General features: G+C 37.2%; 1 protein-coding gene across 2 annotated transcripts in view; it reads right to left on the bottom strand.

The window, feature by feature from the left end:
• Eaf2 (ELL associated factor 2) overlaps window positions 1–22,990 on the bottom strand; it is a 36,773-nt gene that overhangs the window by 10,173 nt on the left and 3,610 nt on the right. Inside the window, exon 2 of one of the 2 annotated variants that reach the window (XM_048346746.1) lies at window positions 20,642–20,736. In XM_048346746.1, the coding sequence (XP_048202703.1) occupies window positions 20,642–20,736 (95 nt within the window). Of the gene's footprint in view, window positions 1–20,641; window positions 20,737–22,990 lie in introns of those variants that run through there. The other variant, XM_048346747.1, reaches the window with a different exon arrangement.

Below are 22,990 nucleotides of genomic sequence, written 5' to 3'. Positions count from 1 at the left end.
TTTTTTGCCAGTCCTGGGGCTTGGACTCTGGGCCTGAGCACTGTCCCTGGCTTCTTTTTTGCTCAAGGCTAGCACTCTGCCACTTGAGCCACAGCGCCACTTCTGGCCATTTTCTGTATATGTGGTGCTGGGGAATCGAACCCAGGGCCTCATGTATAGGAGGCAGGCACTCTTGCCACTAGGCCATATCCCCAGCCCCCAGATTATTTCTTTTAAAGGAAAAAAGACTGGGATCTCCATGCAGCCATCTCTGCATAAAGAGGAAGTAACTATCCTGAGCCAATAATCAGTAAGGTTTGTAGTAATGGTCTATAATGTGCAATTGAGATTCTATCTAATGTAACTAATATATTTGACAGATAAGGAGAAAAGAAACAATATATCATATTTCCTTACTTCCCATTCTTCCTTATTGTTTTTAAATTTTATTTATTTGTTCATTCACTTTTTGCAGGTTTGAACACAGGGCCTTGTGGTTGGTTGCTCAGTGTGGCTACCTCTTGAGCCACACTTCTTCCCAGCTATGCTTTTTGCTGATTATTTGAGATGAAGTCTAGAGGACTTTCTACCTGAGCTGGTTTTGAACTGACATCTGTTGGATCTCAGCCTCCTGACTAGCAAGAATTACTAGGTATATGCCAACAGTGTCCAGTAAATTTCAATTTTAAAACTCCATAACATTTTCTTAAAGTGGTTCCTCTCTATGCAGATTAAGGAAAAAAAAATCACTAGCAACGAACACCTGCTATACTAGATCCCCAATTAATTTCAGTATCACTAAAAGTAAGATAAACAGGTATTACATGCTTTATGATATGACATAAGAGAAAGTACACAGATTGCCCATACATTATTCCTGCCAACAAACAAAAACTTGAAAGAACAAAATTCTGAGCTAGGTCTTGCTGGCTCACACTTGTAATCTTAGCTATTCAGGAGATTGAGATCTGATGACTGCAGTTCAAAAAACTAGCCCCATAAAGAAAGTCTGTAAGACTCTGATCTCCAATTAACTACCAAAAATCCAGAAATGGAGCTGAGCTGTAGCTCAAAGTGGTAGAGCACTAGACTTGAGCACAAAAGCTCAGGGACAGCACTTAAGCCCTGAGGTCAAGACTCAGGAATGGGGAAAAAAGAATAGAACTCTCATTAAACTCCAAAGAATGTAACCCTGATTTATAGGAATTATGGGTATTACAGGAAACAGTTAAATAGTTCAGGACAGAAGCAATTCTAACCCAGTCTCTCCAATGACATAAAAGAAGGAAGATACTTTCATAGAATAAGAGGTAAGAAACACAATATCCCCCCAAAAAAGATTCTGGAAGGAATCTGGATTCTAGTTGAGATATTTTAAGGAAAAATGTCTATAAAAAGACATTTTATGACTTCATAAAAATGTAAATATGAACATCAAGTATTATTACTAAATCTCTTTGATAATAATGTAGTATATAAGTAAAATTAAAATATCCTTCTCAGATATGTATAAATAAACATTTATATAAGTAATCACATAATGTCTGGATTGCTAGGGAGGCAGTGGTAAGGGAAAATTAGTGCATGATGAGGCACACGGAAGTTTGTTGCACTATTCTTCTTCTATAAAAGAAGATTAAAAAATGTAGACCATTTCTAGTAACCTATATCTGCCTATGTGCTCCTTCCTCCCCTAACTTCTGTCACTGCCACCCCCACCCAAACCTGAAAGTATTTTAAGTTTATCATTCTTTTGCTTTATCCCACCAATATGTACTTCTTAAGTAATATATATTGTGTTTGCTTATTTAATTTCAAAGCATCAGGTATAATAATTTTTATCAAATACAACATAGTAGTATTATTAAATCAGGTTAGATGTTTTGACTTTTAAAAAGACTAAAAGTATATCATTAAATAAGTTAGCAAACATTAGACATTTATTGAATGGTCAGTAGGAGAAGCATAATGCAAATTTGATGACTAAGAGTGCCATAAAAGGGCAGTGGAGGCTAGCGACTTGTGAGAGATCGGAAGAGGAAATGATGAAAGACTCAAGAACACATAGCATACCGATGAATACATACATGGTCTGGCTCTAGATGGATCAGATATGAGGCACTTAGCAGAAATTCTGGTAAACCAGAGATCTAGGACCATGATCATAACAAAAGAAATTGGGTCTCCTTGGCTAGCAAGTTAATTTTTCAGATTTCCTGACAAAAAATACATGAGTAAATGATCACAAAATAGCAACCTTAAAGAGTCAAAACTGTATTTGATAAGAGATTCATGCAATGTATTTTTCTTAAAGATTTTTAAAACTTGCTTAGAAGGGGATATATTTTTAAATTACAGTGTATTATTTTACTCTGAGTTCTTGAAGAACAAGAATTGATCATTATTAAAAAAAATTCCCAGTACTTATGGAAGTACTAAGACTTTTTCAAATATGCATTGGATGTTGATTATAACAAAACAAGCAATTTCCAATCACAGGTCCTAAGTTTTTATAATTTCTATACTTGCCTTCTATAGTCTAAATGAGTTTTATAAATTTAAAATTTGTTCTTTACCAAACTGAGCACCATTCCTACCTTTAAACTTTCATTTCTGTATATTCCCTCATAGTACATAGTAATATAGTATATAGTAATAAATGTATGCATTATCCTGGTTTCTTAGCAATTACTGGAAACATCAAATCATGCTTCACTGCTGTTATCCAACTTCAGAACTGGAGATTACCATCATTCTCTCTGTTCTCTTCCCAATATTGTTCCCCATTATGCTAACAGGAAAATGTGATCACACTGTTTCCATAAATAAAATTCCTTATGTGTATTTAAAATAATTTATGGGGCTGGGAATATGGCCTAGTGGTAAAGTGCTCGCCTTGTATGCATGAAGCCCTGGGTTCAATTCCTCAGCACCACATATATAGAAAAAGGCCAGAAGTGGTGCTGTTGCTCAAGTGTTAGAGTGCTAGTCTTGAGCAAAAAGAAGCCAGGGACAGCGCTCAGGCCCTGAGTTCAAGCCCTAGGACTGGCAAAAGAAAAGAAAAGAAATGCTTAAAATAATTTATGTACAGGATAAAAACTATATTCCATAAATCTGCACATGGGTTCTTCACAATCTTCTCACTTCCTCTCTAACATTCTTTTTTTTTTTTTGCCAGTCCTGGGCCTTGGACTCAGGGCCTGAGCACTGTCCCTGGCTTCTTCCCCCTCAAGGCTAGCACTCTGCCACCTGAGCCACAGCGCTCCTTCTGGCCGTTTTCCATATCTGTGGTGCTGGGGAATCGAACCGAGAGCTTCATGTGTAGGAGGCAAGCACTCTTGCCACTAGGCCATATTCCCAGCCCCTCTCTAACATTCTTAACTTGCCATCTACTCTTCCTAAACTACACACAACTACCTATGGTTGGTTCATATGTGCTATCATTTGGATGCAGAACATTCGCCAAAGGCCCATGTTTTAAAGTTTCCTTTTCCAGGATGGTTATATTAGAAGATGGTAGAGGTGGACCTAGTAGATCTTTAGTAATTGGGAGTGAGCCCTTTAAGAGGGCATTGGGACCTTAGTTTATGTATTTCCTCTTTCTGTTTTTCACATCCCAGTTATGAGGTGACTTTTTTATTTTCTCACCATTTTCAATGGTGCTAAAAAGCTGCTTTTGCTAAAATGTACAGACTACTTACTTGGGCCCATGAATGAATTAAAAACAGGCAAAATGCCTAACATCCTTGCCTCCATTTTGTATTAACCTTTGCTCTAAGCCATTGTCTCTACAATCACTTTGCAATCCTCTTGCAATCTGGGAAGGTCGCACTGACTGATAACATCATTTATGACAAGGGACTGAAAATACCCTTAAGGACAAATAGAGCCCACTCTGGACAGGATACTCGTCAGGTGATGATGACTGGTTTATCCTGACTCTTGATGACAGTGATAACAAAATTGACTATTGGTATTCCTGGAGTTTGAGCCTAGGTTTCATTATGGTTGCATACACCAACCGGAATGTGAGCGTATGACTAGAGGCATAAAAACATTTGGTCAGCTTGACCATGGACTAAAACCTCTGAAACTATGACCCCCCAAAATCATCTTTTTCTCTTTAAAAATCTGATTTATCTCAGGAATTTGTTATAGAAATAGGAAGCTAACAGAAAATTGATACTAGAAGTGGGTCTTTGCTCTGACTATACCTGACAATGCAGAAAAGCTTTTGGAAATGACTTATTGGGGGCAGTTTAGAAAACTTTAGATGAAGCTTAATGGTTGACTCTGCTGGGGTTCAGAAGATCAGAACAGTGACAGGAATATGGACAGTAAATGCAGTGTTGCTCAGTTTTCAGGTGGAAATAAATAATAACTCATATTGGGAATTAGACTAAAGGCCATCCATATTACAGTGCAACAGAGAACTTGGTTGCATTTTGTCCATGCCCTGTGTGAGGCTAAGCTTAAAGGTGATGGATGAGTTTATCTGGTGGAGAAAGATTCAAAGTACGTTGATTATGGCATAGGTATTACTGGCCACTTTTAGTCAAAATCACAATGAGCATCAGGAGCAAAAAGGTACAAGTAGGAAGATACAGAAAACTTTCAGTTTGGCTGGGAAAGTAGTGTATTTAAAGGCTCAGTCAAAAAGGTGCTGGTGGTTTATACTTGTAATCCTAGTTACGCAGGAGGCTGAGATCTGAGGATTGCCATTTGAAGCCAGCCCAGGCAAGAAAGTCTGTAAGACTCTTATCTCCAATAAACTACTCAGAAAAAGCTGAAAGTGTCACAGAAGTTCAAGTAGTAAAGTACTAACCTTGAGCAAAAGATGCACAGGGCAGAGCCCTGGCCCTGAGTTCAAGCCCTAAGACCAGCACAATAAAAAAGAAAAATTTCAATAACTAAAAAGATTAGAAATCTGGAATAGAAGTTAAATGTTTCATAGCAGGAAAACAGGAAAAAGACTTTGAGGGCAACTTAGAAATCCACAATATAACAACCATCACAGGCTGAGAAGTAAAATGGAAATTTGTTTTGTTTCCAAGACTATCTAGGTAGTCTTTTGGAAAGAAAGCCCGTGTTGGAATCTCATTTTCACTCAAGACTACCTAAAGTGGCAAGGTATTCAAAGTCACTGCTGCCAAGTAGGCCCAGGTACAGCTTATCTCAGAAGAAGACTTTAGTCTCATCTTTGTGACACTGGTTTTTCTGGCATGCTGATGCAAGAATTATGATGTGGGCTTCCACTGAGATTTCAAAGGATAGCTCAGGAGACCAGGCAGTGTTGTGGCAGGGCCTGAATCCTTGCAAATATCCTAAGCAGGGCAATACATGGAGCTAGGAAGATAAAATTGAAACTATAATGAAGACCCCACCAAGGTAGAGATGCCCTAAATGTGGTAAAACCTACCAGCCCAGGAGAGGCACCATCTGTGCTGAAACCAGTAAGGCTGTAGAAGATGGGGTGCCCAAGTCCTTGGAAGTCATTATTTTCTCACAGTGTGATTGGATGCTATACAGAGAAATTTTTATTTTAATGATTTTTTGATGGGTTTCTATCTTGCTTTGGTCTGATTTAAATTTATCATTTCCCACTGTATGGAGAACCTGAGGTATAACTGCACTTCTTATGAGACTCCTGCAGCTGTGACCCAGCTTAGTATCAGCCTTGGTAGCCAAGGGACTGTCTACACCACCCATTCGTCACCTCAAGCAGGACAGAGAACCTCAGTCCAAAGAAGGGGCAAAAGAAGTGCACTGACACCAGACAGAGGCCTCCAAAACCACTGGCTGAGGCACTGGTCCTGATACATAAGATTATCAGATCCTATGGGTGTGAAACTCAGTTGTGAACCAGCTTAGCATCAGCATAGGTGGCTCAGGCACTGAATTCCCCAAGAGTATCCTAATTTGGGTGGGGAAGCATGGTGCAAGACATTATTCACCCTCAGTAGAACAGAGTAATAAGTACAAGTTTGTAACTTCTTGCTGGGCTTGTGGGACCTAATACCGGGCAGATACTAATGACTCTATCTTCTGGACTGTTTATGGACAGAGGCTCCAGAATACCTCTGGAGCCAGAGGAAAATATATAGCCCCAGCCACAATTCCACTTCAACAGTAGGTAGGCTATACCGGTGTGGACCTTGGTTCTATCTCAGTGTTGTAATAGTGTTTATAATGGCGGGTGGGGTCAGGGTGTGACACAGCTTGGCAGCATTGATGTCCACAGGTATAACACAGAAGCAAGGGCTGGGGATATGGCCTAGTGGCAAGAGTGTTTGCCTCATATACATGAAGCCCTGGGTTCAATTCCCCAGCACCACATATACAGAAAATGGCCAGAAGTGGTGCTGTGGCTCAAGTGGCAGAGTGCTAGCCTTGAGCAAAAAGAAGCCAGGGACAGTGCTCAGGCCCTGAGTCCAAGCCCCAGGACTGCCAAAAAACAAACAAACACAGAAGCAAGCCTGGGACTGGTCGATTCACAGTGACTCTTTTCAGAGCCAGCCAGAATCATATAGTGTCTGACCATCAACAGGACATACGATGGTAGACAAGTCCTCAGGCCTTCTCTTGTCCCAAGGAGAGGTTTGTGAGGACAGATTAGTTTTTCTAGCTACTTTCCTGTTTCTTTCTGAACAATACACAAACTGTATATTTGGGACAAATCTAGGCTCACACTGCCCTCTAGTATGGAAATAGAGACAGCATACCAACAGCAGACTCCTAAAAATCTGAACTTCGGTGCCATCTAGTGCTGAAATAGTAAAAATGAATACATACTCACATGCACACAAAAACAAACAACAACAACAACAACAAAACCTAGCCTGCTTAGAATATCTGGATAGGCATTTTTTAAAAGCCAAATTAAAAAGACGAATATAAAGGCTCCATACTTCAATTCCCAGATGTCATAGCACACCAATAGCTATCCTGCATTTCAGGAAACCACGACCATTTCTATCAGTCAAATTAAGGTGCCAGAAAGTAACCAGGCCGTCACCAGTATGAGAAATCTCTCAAATACCATTTGAAACAGCTGTTTTATGGAAAATTTATGAACTTAAAGGAAAGAGAAAAACATTCACATGATAAACCTGAAGAGATAGACACCATTAAAAATTCAAACAGAAATCCTTGACCTGGAAAATACATTCAGAAAAATGAAAAATTCTACAAAAGGCACAAATAGCAGGATAGATGACATAGGAAAGAAATAGTGAAGTTAAAAGTAGGTTATTTGAAAGTACACAGTTGGAGGAGAAAATAGAGAAAAGAATAGACAAAGCTATGGAAACTTTGGTATAGTATCTAAAGAGCACATACTCGGGTTGTTGATGTAAAGATAGACCGAGAATCTCAAAGGAGCAGGAAACTTATTCAAAGAAATAATGAGCTAAAACTTGGCAAGTTTAGAGAAGGGTGCAAACATCCAGAAAAAGAAAGATTTAAAAAAAAATCACCAAATTTAATCAAGTCTATTCCAAGATATCTTAGAATTAAGATTTCACAAGTGAAAGAGTTAAGAGAAGGGGAAAAATAGAGAAAGATTCTGAAAGCTGTAAAATGAAAAGAAACAAAAAAAACACAGAAATTACCCCAACATGCCCAACAGAAGAGTTCTCAGGAGATACTTATAAGGCAAGAGAAGATGGCATAAGATTTTCACATTACTGATAGGCAAAAACAACCGTCAACAGAGAATACTGTACTTAGCAAAACTATACTTTAAACATAAAGGAAGGATAATGACATTCTTAGTAAACAATATCCGAGAAAGTACATCTCCACCAAACCTGTTCTACAAGAAATGTTAACGGAAGTTCTTCAAATTGAAAGTGATGTTAATGAGTAAAAAGAAAGCAGCACAAAATGGGAGATTTTTATTAGTTATGCATCAGACACAGTGACCTCATATCTAAAATATATTTAAGCTAAAAAATAACTAACCCTCACAAAAAAATAAACCCTCAAAGAAACAACAATCCAATTAATAAGTGGGCTAAAGACTTAAAGGGAGACTTTTCAGAAGAAGTAAGAATGGTTAATAAGACATGTGAAAAAAAATTTCAACATCTCTGGCCATAAAAGAAATGCAAATCAAAACAACATTGGGACTTTACCTCATTCCAATTAGAATGGTCAATATCTAGAAAACTAACAATAACAGATGCTGGTGGGGATGTGGCCCAAAGGGAATGCACACTGTTGGTGGGAACGTAAACTTGTTGAATCACTCTGGAAAGCAGTATGGAGGTTCCTATGAAGACTAAGCACAGAGCTTCCCTATGACACAATAATTCCACTCCTGGGCATTTATCCAGTACACCAGAAACAAAAGCCACCCAAAAGCTACCAGAACAACCACGTTCATTACAGTATTGTTTACCATAGCCAAGGTATGGAACTAACCAAGATGCCCCTCAGTGGATGAATGGTTCAAAAAAATGTGTTATATATACACAATGGAACTCTATGCTTCCATCAGAAAGAATGATATTGTACCATTCATAAGGAAATGGAAAGACTTGGGAAAAATTTTTATTAAGTGAAGGAAGCTAGACCCAAAGAAACATAGGTTGTATGGTTTCCCTCATATGTTGTAACTAGAAAGTGCCTATAAATCTACAAGTAAACACATTGGATGACAAAAGACAAAAAAAAATAGAGTTGGACATGATAAATTATACATGACTCTAAATATTCATACAGTAAGACCAAAGGAGGGTATTCTCAGGAAAGGATTACAAAGGTTCAATAGCTATGGGCATATGAGCATATAAAATGATATTTATATTGAAATGTACTCCAAGAAATAAAAAAAAAGAGGTCTTATACTTCTTGTTTTTTTTCTCCTTTGTCACTATTTTTGTTTACTGGTAGGATAAAGAGTGAACAAATGCAGCTGTGATGTTCACTAGACATTATGTTGGAAATGAACTATACAATTTGTGGGGGAGGGCAGACAGGGAAAAATTAGGAGAAAATTAGGGAAGAGTTGACACTGTTCAAAAAGAAATGTACTCATTACCTGACTTACATAACTGTAAACCCTCTGTAAATCACCTTTACAAGAACAATAAATAAAATTAAATTAAAGGGCTGGAAATATGGTCTAGTGAGAGAGTGCTTGCCTCATATACATGAAGCCCTGGGTTCGATTCCTCAGCACCACATATAAAGAAAAAGCCAGAAGTGGCTCTGTGGCTCAAGTGGAAGAGTCTTAGTCTTGAGCAAAAAGAAGCCAGGGATAGTGTGCAGGTCCTGAGTCCAAGCCTTAGAACTGGAAAAAAATTTTAATTAAAAAAGAAAGCAGAAAGATATAAAATTCATTGTTAAGTAATTATACAAACAAACTCAACATGCTCTAATATTATAGGTAGACTATTCATATTCTTACTATGAAGACTAAAAACAAACCATTTTGAAAAATAATCAAACTGATACATTAAACAACAAGAAGTATAGAAAGATATTAAATGGGATACTAAAAACTCAAAATGAGGAAAGAATGCAAGACAATGTGAGGTTTCCTTATTTCTTATTCCCTATTCCTTTACTTGTTTTGGTTCTTAACTATATTGACATTTAAAATGCTATTATTTCAGAACAGCTTGCTGTGATAACCACACATACCAAAAAAAAAATCTCTACTAGAAAAAACAAAATAAGCAGGAAATCTACTAGAGTAATTGACTTAATCCCCACGATAAAGAGAGAGAGAGAGAGAGAGAGAGAGAGAGAGTGAGATATTACATAATGGCTATAGTAATACCTTACTTATCAATAATTACCTTGAATGTAAATAGATTAAATCCCATAATTAAAGACATAGAATGGCTGAATATATTAATCAAACAAGACTCAACATGCGTTGCTGACAAGAGACTTCTTCACCTCTAAAGATAAACATAGTAAGAGAATGGGTGAGAAGAAAATATTTCATACAAATGGTATATCAAACAAAGCAGAAATAGTAAAAGATAAAACACAGTAAAAAGAGTCAAGGAAGGTCATTATTTGATAGAGGTAAATTTGTCAAGAAAAATAAAAATTCTAAATATACATCAGTATTAGAGCATCAAATATATAAAGCTATGTTAATAAATCTAAAGGCAGAGAGAGAGAGAGAGATTCCAATACAATAATTAATACTTGGTAGCTTTACCAGCCCACTTTCAGCAATGGGCAAATCATCCAGAGAGAAAATAAGCAAAATCATCAGAGTTAAATTCCACCTTAGACAAAATTGACATTTACAGAACATCCCATTCAACAGCTGCAGAACACAAATATTTCATCAGTATATACAACATTCTCTGGGATATCCTGGAGACCATATGATTAGCCACAAAACATGTCTCAACTATTTAAAAAAAAACTCTGCTATCATATTAAGTAATTGTTTGGACCATAACACATAAAACCAGAAATAAGAGCTGGGAGTGTGGCTTAGTGGTAGAGTGCTTGCCTAGCTTACATGAAGCCCTGGGTTCAATTTCTCAGTACCATATAAACAGAAAAAGCCAGAAGTGGCACTGTGGTTCAAGTGGTAGAGTGCTAGCCTTGAGCAAAAGAAGCTCAGGAACAGAGCCCAGGCCCTGAGTTCAAGCCCCTGGACTGGCAAAACAAACAAACATAAAAAGAAATCAATAACAAGAAAAAAACACTAAATACAAACTTATAGAGATTAAACAACTTACTTTTGAACAATAAATACATCAAGGAAGAAATCAATAAGAAAATTAAAATATTTCTTGAAACAAATGAAAAGGATATACAATATACAATAATACACCACTAAGAAGGAAGTTTATAACAATGTCCTCAGCAAAAAAGTAAAAAGTATAGAGATATCACAGTACAACCAACCACCTTTCTACAAATAACATGATATAAAAAAGAGAAAGAAAAATAGAAAGATCCTTAACAATCTATCACTGGATCTCACAGGACTAGAAAAACTGAGCTAAATTCAAAATTAGAGGGAAGGAAATACAAAGATCCACAGAAGAAAAACAATATGACAAATTCTTAGACTAAGAAAAGGAGAGCAATGACTCCAATCAGAGATGAAAAGGGAGCCATTGCAACTGATACCACAGAAATACAAAAAAGAGGACTATTTTGCAAACCTTTATGCCAACAAATTCGAGAACTTGGGAGAAATGGATGATTTCCTAGAAGAAATTCATATCCCCAAACTCAACCATGAAGACTTAAACCTTCTAAACAGAACCATATCCAGTATTGAAATAGAAAAGGCAATAAGTGATCTCCCAGCCAAGAAAAGCCCAGGTCCAGACGGATTCACAGCAGAATTCTACAAGGCCTTCAAAACAGAACTCACACCAATATTTCTCAAACTCTTCAATGAAATCGAAAGAGAACGTTCACTACCAGACACATTCTATGAAGCCACTATAACCCTCATCCCAAAACCAGGCAGGGACGCATCACGGAAAGAGGACTATAGACCGATTTCCCTGATGAATATAGACTCAAAAATTCTCAACAAAATTCTGGCCAATCGACTTCAACAGGTCATCAAAAAAAATCATACATCACGGTCAAAGTGGATTCATCCCAGGGATGCGAAGTTGGTTCAATATATGCAAGTCAATTAATGTAATCCACCACATCAACCGGAGCAAGGTAAAGAACCACATGTTTATATCACTCGATGCGGAGAAAGCGTTTGATAAAATCCAGCATTTATGCTGGATTTATGCTAAAAGCCCTGGAAAAACTGGGATTCCAGGGAACATTCCTGAATATAATCAAGTCAGTTTATGACAAACCAACAGCAAGCATAACTCTAAATGGTGAAAAACTAAAGCCATTCCCTTTAAAATCAGGAACAAGGCAGGGATGTCCACTCTCTCACCTTCTCTTCAACATAGTACTAGAATTCCTAGCCAGAGCAATTAGGCAAGAAGAAAATATAAAGGGGACCCAAATAGGAAAAGATGAAGTTAAACTTTCTCTCTTTGCAGGATGACATGATCCTATACCTAAAGAACCCCATAGACTCTACCCCCAAGCTACTAGAGCTGATCCAAAACTTTGACAAAGTTGCAGGATATAAAATAAACCCTCAAATATCAATGGCCTTTCGCTATGCTAATGACCCGAAGACCGAGGCTGAAATCAGGAAAGCAACTCCTTTTGCAATAGCGTCAAAAAACATAAAATACCTAGGAATAACCTTAACCAAAGAAGTGAAAGACCTCTTTGATGAGAACTTTAAAAACATGAAAAATGAAATTAAGGCAGAATTAAGGAAATGGAAAAACCTCCCATGCTCCTGGATGGGGAGGAGTAATATAATCAAAATGGCAATATTGCCAAAGGCGATCTACAAATTCAATGCAATACCCATCAATATCCCAACACCATTTTTTAATGAAATAGAGGGAGCAATCCTGAAATTCATATGGAGCAATAAAAGACCTAGAATAGCAAAAACAATCCTAAGCAGAAAGAACGGTGCTAGAGGAATTACAATACCCAGCTTCAAGCTGTATTATAAAGCCGCCTGAAGACCAATGGAACAGAATTGAAGACTCAGAAATGAACCCACAGAACTACGCCTACTTAATCTTTGATAAAGGAGCTAAAACTATAGTCTGGAAGAAAGATAGCCTCTTTATTTTATTTATTTATTTATTTTTTGCCAGTCCTGGGCTTGCACTCAGGGCCTGAGCACTGTCCCTGGCTTCTTTTGCTCAAGGCTAGCACTCTACCTCTTGAGCCACAGAGCCACTTCTGGCCATTTTCTGTATATGTGGTGCTGGGGAATCGAACCCAGGGCTTCAGGTATACGAGGCAAGCACTGTTGCCACTAGGCCATATTCCCAGCCCCAAGATAGCCTCTTTAACAAATGGTGCTGGCAAAACTGGTTCAACACATGCAACAAACTAAAACTAGATCCTTATATATCACCCTGCACAAAAATCAATTCCAAATGGATCAAAGATCTTGAAATCAAAACAGACACCCTGAAAACACTAAAGGAAGGAGTAGGAGAAACTTGGGCTCCTTGGCACTGGACGGAACTTCCTCAACAAAGACCCAGTAAGGCTACAAATCAAAGAAAGGTTGGGCAAATGGGACTACATCAAACTACAGAGCTTCTGCAGGGCAAAGGACATATCTCGCAAGATAAACAGAAAGCCCACAGATTGGGAGAAGATCTTTACCGGCCATTCAACAGACAACGGCCTCATATCTAAAATATATGCAGAACTAAAAAAATTACCTTCATCCAAAACAAAACCGCAAAGAACCAATAGCCCCCTCATCAAGTGGGCTAGAGACTTAAAAAGAGACTTCTCTGGTGAGGAAATGAGAATGGCCAAGAGGCATATGAAAAAGTGCTCTACATCACTGGCCATAAAAGAAATGCAAATAAAAACAACATTGAGATTCCATCTCACCCCAGGAAGAATGTCCTATATCAAGAAAACTAACAATAACAACTGTTGGAGGGGATGTGGCCAAAAGGGAACCCTACTTCATTGTTGGTGGGAATGTAAACTGGTTCAGCCACTCTGGCAAGAAGTATGGAGATTCCTCAGAAGGCTAAACATAGAACTCCCCTATTACCCAGCAGCCTCACTTTTGGGTATCTATCCAAAAGACCACAAACATAATCACACAAAAGCCACCAGCACATTAATGTTCATCGCAGCACAATTTGGCATAGCTAGAATCTGGAACCAACCCAGATGCCCCTCAGTAGATGAGTGGATCAGGAAAATGTGGTACATATACACAATGGAATTTTATGCCTCTATCAGAAAGAATGACATTGCCCCATTTGTAAGGAAATGGAAGGACTTGGAAAAAGTTATACTAAGTGAAGTGAGCCAGACCCAAAGAAACATGGACTATATGGCCTCCCTTATAGGGAATAATTAGCACAGGTTTAGGCAAGTCACAGCAGAGGATCACAGGAGCCCAACAGCCATACCCTTACGAACACATAAGCTAAAGCTAAGTGAAATGAACTCCATGTTATGGAAACGATTGTTATATCACAGTTGTAAATACTCTCAACGTGCCATATGTAACTGTGGCCTCTATTATTGATGATATTCCTGTATCCCTTCCTGTGGTTGTACCTACACTATCTCTGAATCTTATCTGAGTATATTGGAAACCGTGTATACTGGTATTAGAACCAGGAAATTGGAAGGGAATACCAAAATCGAGAGACACAGGGTAAAAAAAGACAAACAACTACAAAAGCAATACTTACAAACTGTTTGATGAGGGGCTGGGGATATGGCCTAGTGGCAAGAGTGCTTGCCTTGTGTACATGAGGCCCTGGGTTCAATTCCCCAGCACCACATATACAGAAAACGGCCTGAAGTGGCGCTGTGGCTCAAGTGGCAGAGTGCTAGCCTTGAGCAAAAAAGAAGCCAGGGACAGTGCTCAGGCCCTGAGTCCAAGCCCCAGGACTGGCAAAAAACAAACAACAAAAAAAAAACTGTTTGATGAAAATGAACTTAACAACTGAACAACTCATGGGGGAGGGAGGGGGAAGGGAAAGAGGGAGGGGGGAGGGGAGAATGAGGGAAGAGGTAACAGTACAAGAAATGTATCCTGGGGCTAGGGATATGGCCTAGTGGCAAGAGTGTTTGTCTCGTATACATGAGGCCCTGGGTTCAATTCCCCAGCACCACATATACAGAAAATGGCCAGAAGTGGCGCTGTGGCTCAAGTGGCAGAGTGCTAGCCTTGAGCAAAAAGAAGCCAGGGACAGTGCTCAGGCCTTGAGTCCAAGCCCCAGGACTGGCCAAAAAAAAAAAAAAAAAAAGAAATGTATCCAATGCCTAATGTATGAAACTGTAATTCAGACTGATAATAAAGATAAAAAAATAAATAAAAATAAAAGAAATACAAAAGATCCTTAGAGGGGCTGGGAATATGGCCTAGTGGCACCTGGGGTTCAATTCACCAGCACCACATATACAGAAAACGGCCAGAAGTGGCGCTGTGGCTCAAGTGGCAGAGTGCTAGCCTTGAGCAAAAAAAAAAAAAAAAAAAAAAAAAAAAAAGCCAGGGACAGTGCTCAGGCCTGAGTCCAAGCCCCAGGACTGGCAAAAAAAAAAAAAAAAAAAAAAAAAAAAAAATCCTTAGAAAATTTTATAAACAATTATATGCTAACAAATTTGTTAGTTCAGGGAAAAAAAAGACTGTAAACAAACACCTTACCAAGATTGAATCATGAAATAGAACTCAAATAGACCAAAACCAATGAGATTAAATCAGTAGTAAAAAAAAAAAAAAGCTGCATTTAAAGAAAAGATAAGACCATATGGCTTTACTGCTCAATTCTACAAAATAATTTTGAAAGAATTATTTTTAAAAAGCTACTCCCCAAGGTAGAAAACAATGTAATTCTTCCAAATATAATCTATGAGGATAGCACTCACTATCCTGGTACCAAAACTAGATGAGAACCCAATTAGAACAGGGACAATGTGGCACACATAAGCAATAGAATATTTCTTCATCATGAAAAATGAAATTTTCTCATTTGGGATATGCATAGAACTTAATATGCATAGAATTTAAGATAACCGTATCGAGTAAATTAAGTCAAGCACAGAAAAGCAAGCCCCTTGTATAGATTCTAAAAGCTGATCTCACAGAAGTTGAAAGTAGAATGGTGGTCATCAGAGGCCACATAGAGTAGGGGTGGGAATAGGGAAAGGTTGATTAATAGGTACTTCATTACAGTTAGATAAGACTAAGAAGCTCTAGTGCTAGAGCTCTAGTGCTCTACTGCATGGTGAAATGTACAGACTATACATTTCAGAAAGCTAAAAAAAGAGTTTCAGAAGTTTTGATTATGCAGAAAAGATAAAGATTTGAGGAGATAAACATGTTTTACCTGATTTAAACTGTTCAGTATATGCACCTATCAAATATTACATTGACCAACCATTAAGTTGTTCACTAATATAAATAACTTTTATGATTTTATGTATCAGACAAAAATTAAGTAAGCATAAAATTAAGCAAATAGTTAGGTCTTGTTTGTCTTCAGTATTGGGGACTGAATTCAGTACCTGCATTTGCTTGTAAGTGCTCTACTACTCAAGTCAGGACTCTAAGTCCTTTTGTTTTTAGTTTGCTTTTTAGATAAGATCTCATGCTAACTTTGCCTGGGATGACCTTAGACCACAAGATTGTTCTACCTCCACTCCAAAGTTGTTGGGACTACAGGAATATAACACCGTTCCTGGCTTGTTCTTGAGTAGAGTTTTGGTAACTTTTTGTCCTGACTAGCTTTGACCTTCATACTACTCTTGTCTTTGCTTCCAAAGTTGCTGAAATTACAAGTGTGCCCTATAATGCCCAGACTTTTCAACTTTTAAACTAACTGCTAAAGTAAAACTTCCCTTTCGAAATTCAAAATTTTGAAATTTTACGGATTGTGAAAGGATGAATGGGAGCAAAGAAGGGAGGGTAGGAGCCAAGTAGGAGAAAAAAAAGAGAAAAAGTACTATTGCTATCCTGCCTTAAACCAAAGTATTTTTCTGCTGAGTAAGGAGTCCAGTGTAAATATAGAGAATGTGGCTGTGACTAGCGAACCCCTTTCTTCATGTAAAGAAATGAAAACCAAAATCAGATAGATGTGCTAGAACTATTGAAGCTACTCTGCCAGTGGTTGGGGGTAGGCCTGTGAGTTTCTGGTTCCAAGTCTGGGGCTATGAAAAGCCCCTATAAAGAGGCTATAAGCAGCTAGGTTCTGGTGGGTGCCTCAGGCCTGTAATTCTTACTACACAGGAGGCTGAGATCTGAGGAATGTGGTCCACAGACAGCCTGGGCAGGAATGTCTGTGAGACTCTTATCTCCAATTAACTACCAATAAATGAAAGAATGAATAAATGAATGAATGACTGAATACGGCTAGAAATGGAGCTATGGCTCCTGTAACAGAGTACTGGCCTTCATTAAAGTAGCCCAGGGATAGTACACAGGCCCTGATTTCAATGCCCAGGACCACAACTGAAAAAAAGAGGCTGGTAATATTCAAAGCACAGACTGTAGGAGAGTCAGGATAACCAAAGATACTAGCTACTAAAGAGGGGAAGCAGAAAGTTATTCTAAAGTTATTCATAACATCGAAAATTATTCTAAAACTTGTTTGCTTTAAGCTATGTCCATGTTGGAGAAAGAAGGGTATAAACATAGATGGCAAAGGGGAGTCTGACTGAAGTTTGATTACTGTTGACCATTACTGATCAATAATACTATGGCTTAGAACAACAGGTTATGAATTTCCTGTTGTCAACTTAAAGCTTTTTAATAACTTTCAAAATTAAAATTAAGTATCTACTTTAGGTTATTTTCTAATAAAAATCACAAAGCAAAGAAATCATAAATTATTGTAGTTATCATTCCAAACTGAATTGGAACAAGTTTTCTTAGCAGAGTAATACACAGGTTAACTTATCCACTACATCTTATACTAAATGGATTTTTTAAAAAATTCCTTCGGTTCCAAAATGCTCACTAAGAAGTTTCTCGTGACATTTCCCAATTTAATTGGGAAAAACTTTCAGAAACCTTAGGAAAATATCAGTCTTTTTTTTTTCTAATCACACAAGTTAATATTTATTTAAATTAACTCCAGGAAGTAGAAACAAGAGGTTTTTTCATTGATGCTGTTTTTGTTTTCTTTTTGTCTTGTTTTGAGGACGGTAAGGGGGGATGGAGGGACAAAGGGCGAACACAGGGATATTCAGTAGATACTATGTTGAAAATGAACTATACAACTTGTAGGTGGGTATGAGAATGAGGAAAGGGGTGACACTGTCCAAAAAGAAATGTACTCTTTACCTGACTTATATAACTGTAAATATCATCAGTCTTAAGGAAACCTTCAGAACAGCTTCTTATTCAGTCTGACATAACAGTGGAGCCTCAATAAATGATGTTGACTAATAAAAGACAGCAGCTAGGAGTTAGTGGCTCATACCTGTAACCCTAACTACTCAGGAGACTAGAAAAATCACAGTTCAAAGTCAGCCCAGGCAGAAAAGTTCTTGAGACTCCATCTTTAATTAGACAGCCAAAAGTCAAACTGGAGGTGTAGCTCAAGTGATAAGAGTACCAACAGTAATAAGGTCAAACAAGAGAAGTAAGGCCCTGTGTTCAAGCACTAGTAGTAGAAAGAGAGAGAGACCGACAGAGACACAGAGAGGGAGGGGACGGGGGGAGGGGGAGGGGGAAAGGGAGGAGAGGGAGGGGTAGGAGGGGGAGGGGTAGGAGGGGGAGGGGGAGGAGGGAGAGGGGGAGGAGGAGGAGGGAGACAAAGAAAAGAAAAAAGAGAAAGGGAGAGGAAAGGAAAGGGGAAAGGGAAAAAGGAGGGGAAAGGAAAAGGAAAAGGAAAAATGGAGGGCAGACTAGCAGCCAGGAAAGTTCTTAGTATCTTTCACTGTGACAAGCCATCCCATCAATGCATAGATGAGAATGTAGATGGAGTAGCACAAAACCACTTGTGCTACAAAATCTAATGAAAAATATTTCAAAAACTCTGAGATCTTCTTTGTGTACTACAGTATAAAGTTATAGCATTACCTTTCCCTGAGAATAGATGAAGTGAGTACTAAAAAAAAAAACCTGAATGCTAAGAAATTTCTAACTCAAGGACAGAGAAAACTAAACCATATAACAAATTATTTGTATTTTAGTATTTGGTATTTGGTAGTATCATTTGATATATCTCAGAATTTTTTAAATGGTGAAAAGTTTTTGGATTATTTTATTTTAGACTTAATTTCATTTGTAATATGAGGGGATTTTCACTGTAACATTTTTATATAGTCACATAGTATACTTTGGAGGAATTCATCCCTTCCACTATAGTTCCATTCTTCCCCTGCCTCTTTCCCACTTTTTTTTTTTTGCCAGTGCTGGGGCTTGGACTCAGGGCCTGAGCACTGTCTGTGGCTTCTTTTTGCTCAAGGCTAGCACTCTACCACATGAGCCACAGCACCATTCCTGGTTTTTTCTGTTTATGTGGTGTTGAGGAATCAAACCCAGGGCTTCATGCACGCAAGGCAAGCACTCTACCGCTAAGCCAGATTCCTAGCCCTCTTTCCCACTTTTTCATACAGTGTTTAGTTGAGTTTTATTGTGCTGTATTCATATATGAAAATATAAATTATGTGTGTATATATTATCCTTTGATATTCTTCACAAAAATTAGGAAAGCTTTTAATTAAGACCTTCCTGACCTACTCATTATTTTTGAACCCATTGCCCCGTAAACTTCAGTTTGAGTATCCTTAATTCAGAAATCCCAAATCCCAAATGCCTCTAAAAATGTGACTTTTTGAGCACCAATATGATACCACATGTGGAAAAGTCTATACCATGAGACTTATTTTCCTATGTAGAATTATTACAAATATTATATGAAATTGCTGTCAGGCTAAAAAGGTATAAAGTATATATAGAAGATAAATAAATTTCAGGTTTTAGATCTATCTCTAAGGCAGATCTACCTATAATATTTTAGTCTTATCTCCAAGATATATATGTATATATATATATGTATATGTATAAATAGTCAAATAAAATAATCAGAAGCCAGTTATAGGGGTTTAAGCCTGTAATCTTAGCTACTCCGAAGGAAGATCAGTTCCAAAGCCAGCCCAGGAAGTCAGTTAGTGAGTTCCCCATCGTAACCACTAAGCTAGGAGTGGTCATCCTAGCTATGGAGGAATCAGAAACAGGAAGACTGCAGTGCAGGCAAACATATGACAGTCTATTAAAAAAGAATAACTAAAATATAGAGACTTAGAGACATGGCTCATGCATGAGGTCCTGAGTTCAAATCTCAGTACTGCTTTCCTTTCCCCAATTCCAAATATTTTGGATAAAGGATGCCCAATCAATTCTGCTGGAATCCCTCTAAAACCAAAAATCTAATCATATTACTTCTCTGCCTAAAAACTTCTAATGTTTCTCTAATACTTATGGGAAGAAGTCCAAATTCTACATTACCAAAAATCTTTCATAATCTGATTTTAACCTACTTTCCCAGTTTCTATTCTTGCTAATTATTTTCATTATAATGTGATTTACTACATAAGATCACTTATTCTACACACACCTGTTCTTTCAGCATTAGAGTCTTTCACACATTGTTCTGTTGACTAGAGTATTCTATTCTGTCTCTTCTTGTTCTTTAAAGGCTCGGCTCAATTATTATTTGCTTTATGAAGCCTTTCAGTATTCCATCAGGTAAAGTACTTGATTCCATTTAAATACCTACACAGAACTTTGTGTATGCTCTAACTTATACCACTAAACATTTCTGTCTGTCTGCTATGATAAATTAGGACTAGAAGTCCCCTGTTCAAACCATTAAATCTGGTACACAGTAGAAATTTAATAAATATTTACTTAGGCTTCCAATTTTTCAACCACTTGCTATCTTTGAAAGTATTAGGTATTTTAGAATGTTTCACTCAAAATAGTTTGAAATAAGATACTTTGCTTTGCTGTGCTTGTTTGTTACTTTAACCAAACACAACTATGTGAATTGTCCAAATCTTTTCATATAAACTTAGTGGGAATCCTGCAAAATTATTTTAAATTTTAATATATGGAAATACTTACTTCTATGTTTGGCAGAGTTATAGTCACCTGTTCACCTTTGCCAACCTCAAGATCTCCTTCACAAGAAGTGTCAATAGAAGCAGGTTTGAAGTCATCTTTAAAAAAAAGACAAAACAACTTCTTTTTAAATAAGCTAGAGCAATAGTTGGATATCAAAAGCATGAGCTTGCTTCAGAGTGGCCAAACATCTTCAAAATCCAGGAATAAAAATGGTTCAGAAGAATCTTCATGTCACAAATAAACAAAAAAGTACTCAATTTATTTCTGTAATCTTAATACTAGAATCCTTGTCAGATCAAGATGAAGTAGACTAAGATGTTCTACTGCTAAAAGCTAAATGTCAGTTTGTACAACTTGCTGAAAAATTTATATAGGTAGTTTATTTTTTTTTTAATTTTTATTTATTTATTTATTTTTTTTTGCCAGTCCTGGGCCTTGTACTCAGGGCCTGAGCACTGTCCCTGGCTTCTTCCCGCTCAAGGCTAGCTAGCACTCCGCCACCTGAGCCACAGCGCCGCTTCTGGCCATTTTTTGTATATGTGGTGCTGGGGAATCGAACCCAGGGCCTCGTGTATCCGAGGCAGGCACTCTTGCCACTAGGCTATATCCCCAGCCCGGTAGTTTATTTTTAATTGTCAGTCTTTGTCTCCCAGAAATTAAAAAAAACGATTCTGATTACCATTTGTCTGCTCTCCTAGCAGAACAAAATGAATGTGTCACAGCAAGTGGTAATGCGGAAACAAAAAGAAAAAGTCATCTTTTTAGTTTAACAGAATTCTTCATGGATAAATTCTATGCTCCCATCAGAAAGAATAGCATTCATTGCCCATTCCTAAGGAAATGGAAAGGCCTGGGAAAAATTATATTAAATGAAGTAAGCCAGACCCAAAGAAAAATAGGTTACATGGTATTCCTCATTTGTAAGAACTAGAATATGTCTATGATATTCTTAATCAGGGATCTCAATAACCCAATTGCTTTGTGCATAGGACCATATACAATGAAGCATATCAACGTGAGCTCCAAGAGTTTGTTTTTTTTCCATTCTCGTAGTTTTCTGTACCTTGTGTCTGGTATATAAGATTATTCAATTTGTGGAAGGCAAAAGGAATCACAGAAACAGCATGTCAAAGAATGAACCAACACAACATTGATACTCACTTGACTATGTTGGATATAAATTTTACAACTTGGGGGGAAGGGGAGTAGGGAGGAGTAAATGGGAGAAAATGAGGGATAGGGTAACAGTATTTAAAAACAAATGTACTCATTACTTACTTATGTAACTGTAACCACCCTGTTCATCACCTTTTCAATAAAAAAGTAGCTGTGTAAAGTAAAAAAAGAACTTAAATTTAATTCTGAATTAAATTATAATTCAAATGATATCATTTAAATCTATTGTCTGGAAGGAATTTAGGGTGCTCAGGTATCACATACTAAAAAGTTTTAAGATCTCCTTGGTTTGGAAATCTATTCACTAATTTCACCATTTATCCATTCTTATTTTCTTCATCTATGTAATTTTTTTCAGGTTTACAATAAAATTATTTCACATACTGCATCTATTTTGTACTTAACACTTTGTCAATATTTAACATTTTCTGATTTTTATGGCTGTTAATCACATGTTAATATTTTCATAAAAAACCCACAATTACTATCATTAATTTCTAATGATTTGAACTAACTCAACTAACTTTAAAACCCAGACTTTTCAAAATGTCAAACTGATTAGAGAACTGTAATTGTGAACATAGTTTTTAACTCTATTTTTAATCCATATAAATTCTGGTTATTTCTTTACCCTTTAGCTTCACTAATTTATGGGGTGGGAAGCAAGGGTATCTATCCACTTAAAGAAATATAGGAATACTTTCTGTAATTTGTTTATCAGATTATCATTTCATGATAGTAAAATAGGTATCATTGAAAAGTTAGGAATTTCATTGTTTGTTAACCTGTGTCTGGTATAAATTACAAAGCTAGCACTAGCCCCATTTCCAAAACTAATTTTAGCAAGTTTTGTTATACAAACTCTTCTACCCAGTGAATCATCTATTGTTAAGCATAGTTTATCATTGTTAAAATATTTTATACCCTCTTTACCATATCAGGCTACTCTATGATAGGTCTTATTGTCAAGCTCTAATATGTGTTTTCTAGAGTTAAAAGAAATATAGTCATTGGAACTAACATATGAATACTTACTCTTTACCCCTTGACAAGCACTGTGATAGGTTGTTTTTGCTATCTTAATCCTCATAAAATTCTAAAGTGTAGACATTATTATTACTATTTTATACATACAAAAACTAGGGCTGATTTCCAAAATCATATTTTATACAT

This window comes from Perognathus longimembris, chromosome 5 (genome assembly GCF_023159225.1).
Source record: "Perognathus longimembris pacificus isolate PPM17 chromosome 5, ASM2315922v1, whole genome shotgun sequence".
Taxonomy (NCBI): Eukaryota; Metazoa; Chordata; class Mammalia; order Rodentia; family Heteromyidae; genus Perognathus; species Perognathus longimembris.
The sequence above is the reverse complement of the archived record's forward strand: the minus strand, read 5'-3'. Positions and strand labels throughout refer to the sequence as shown.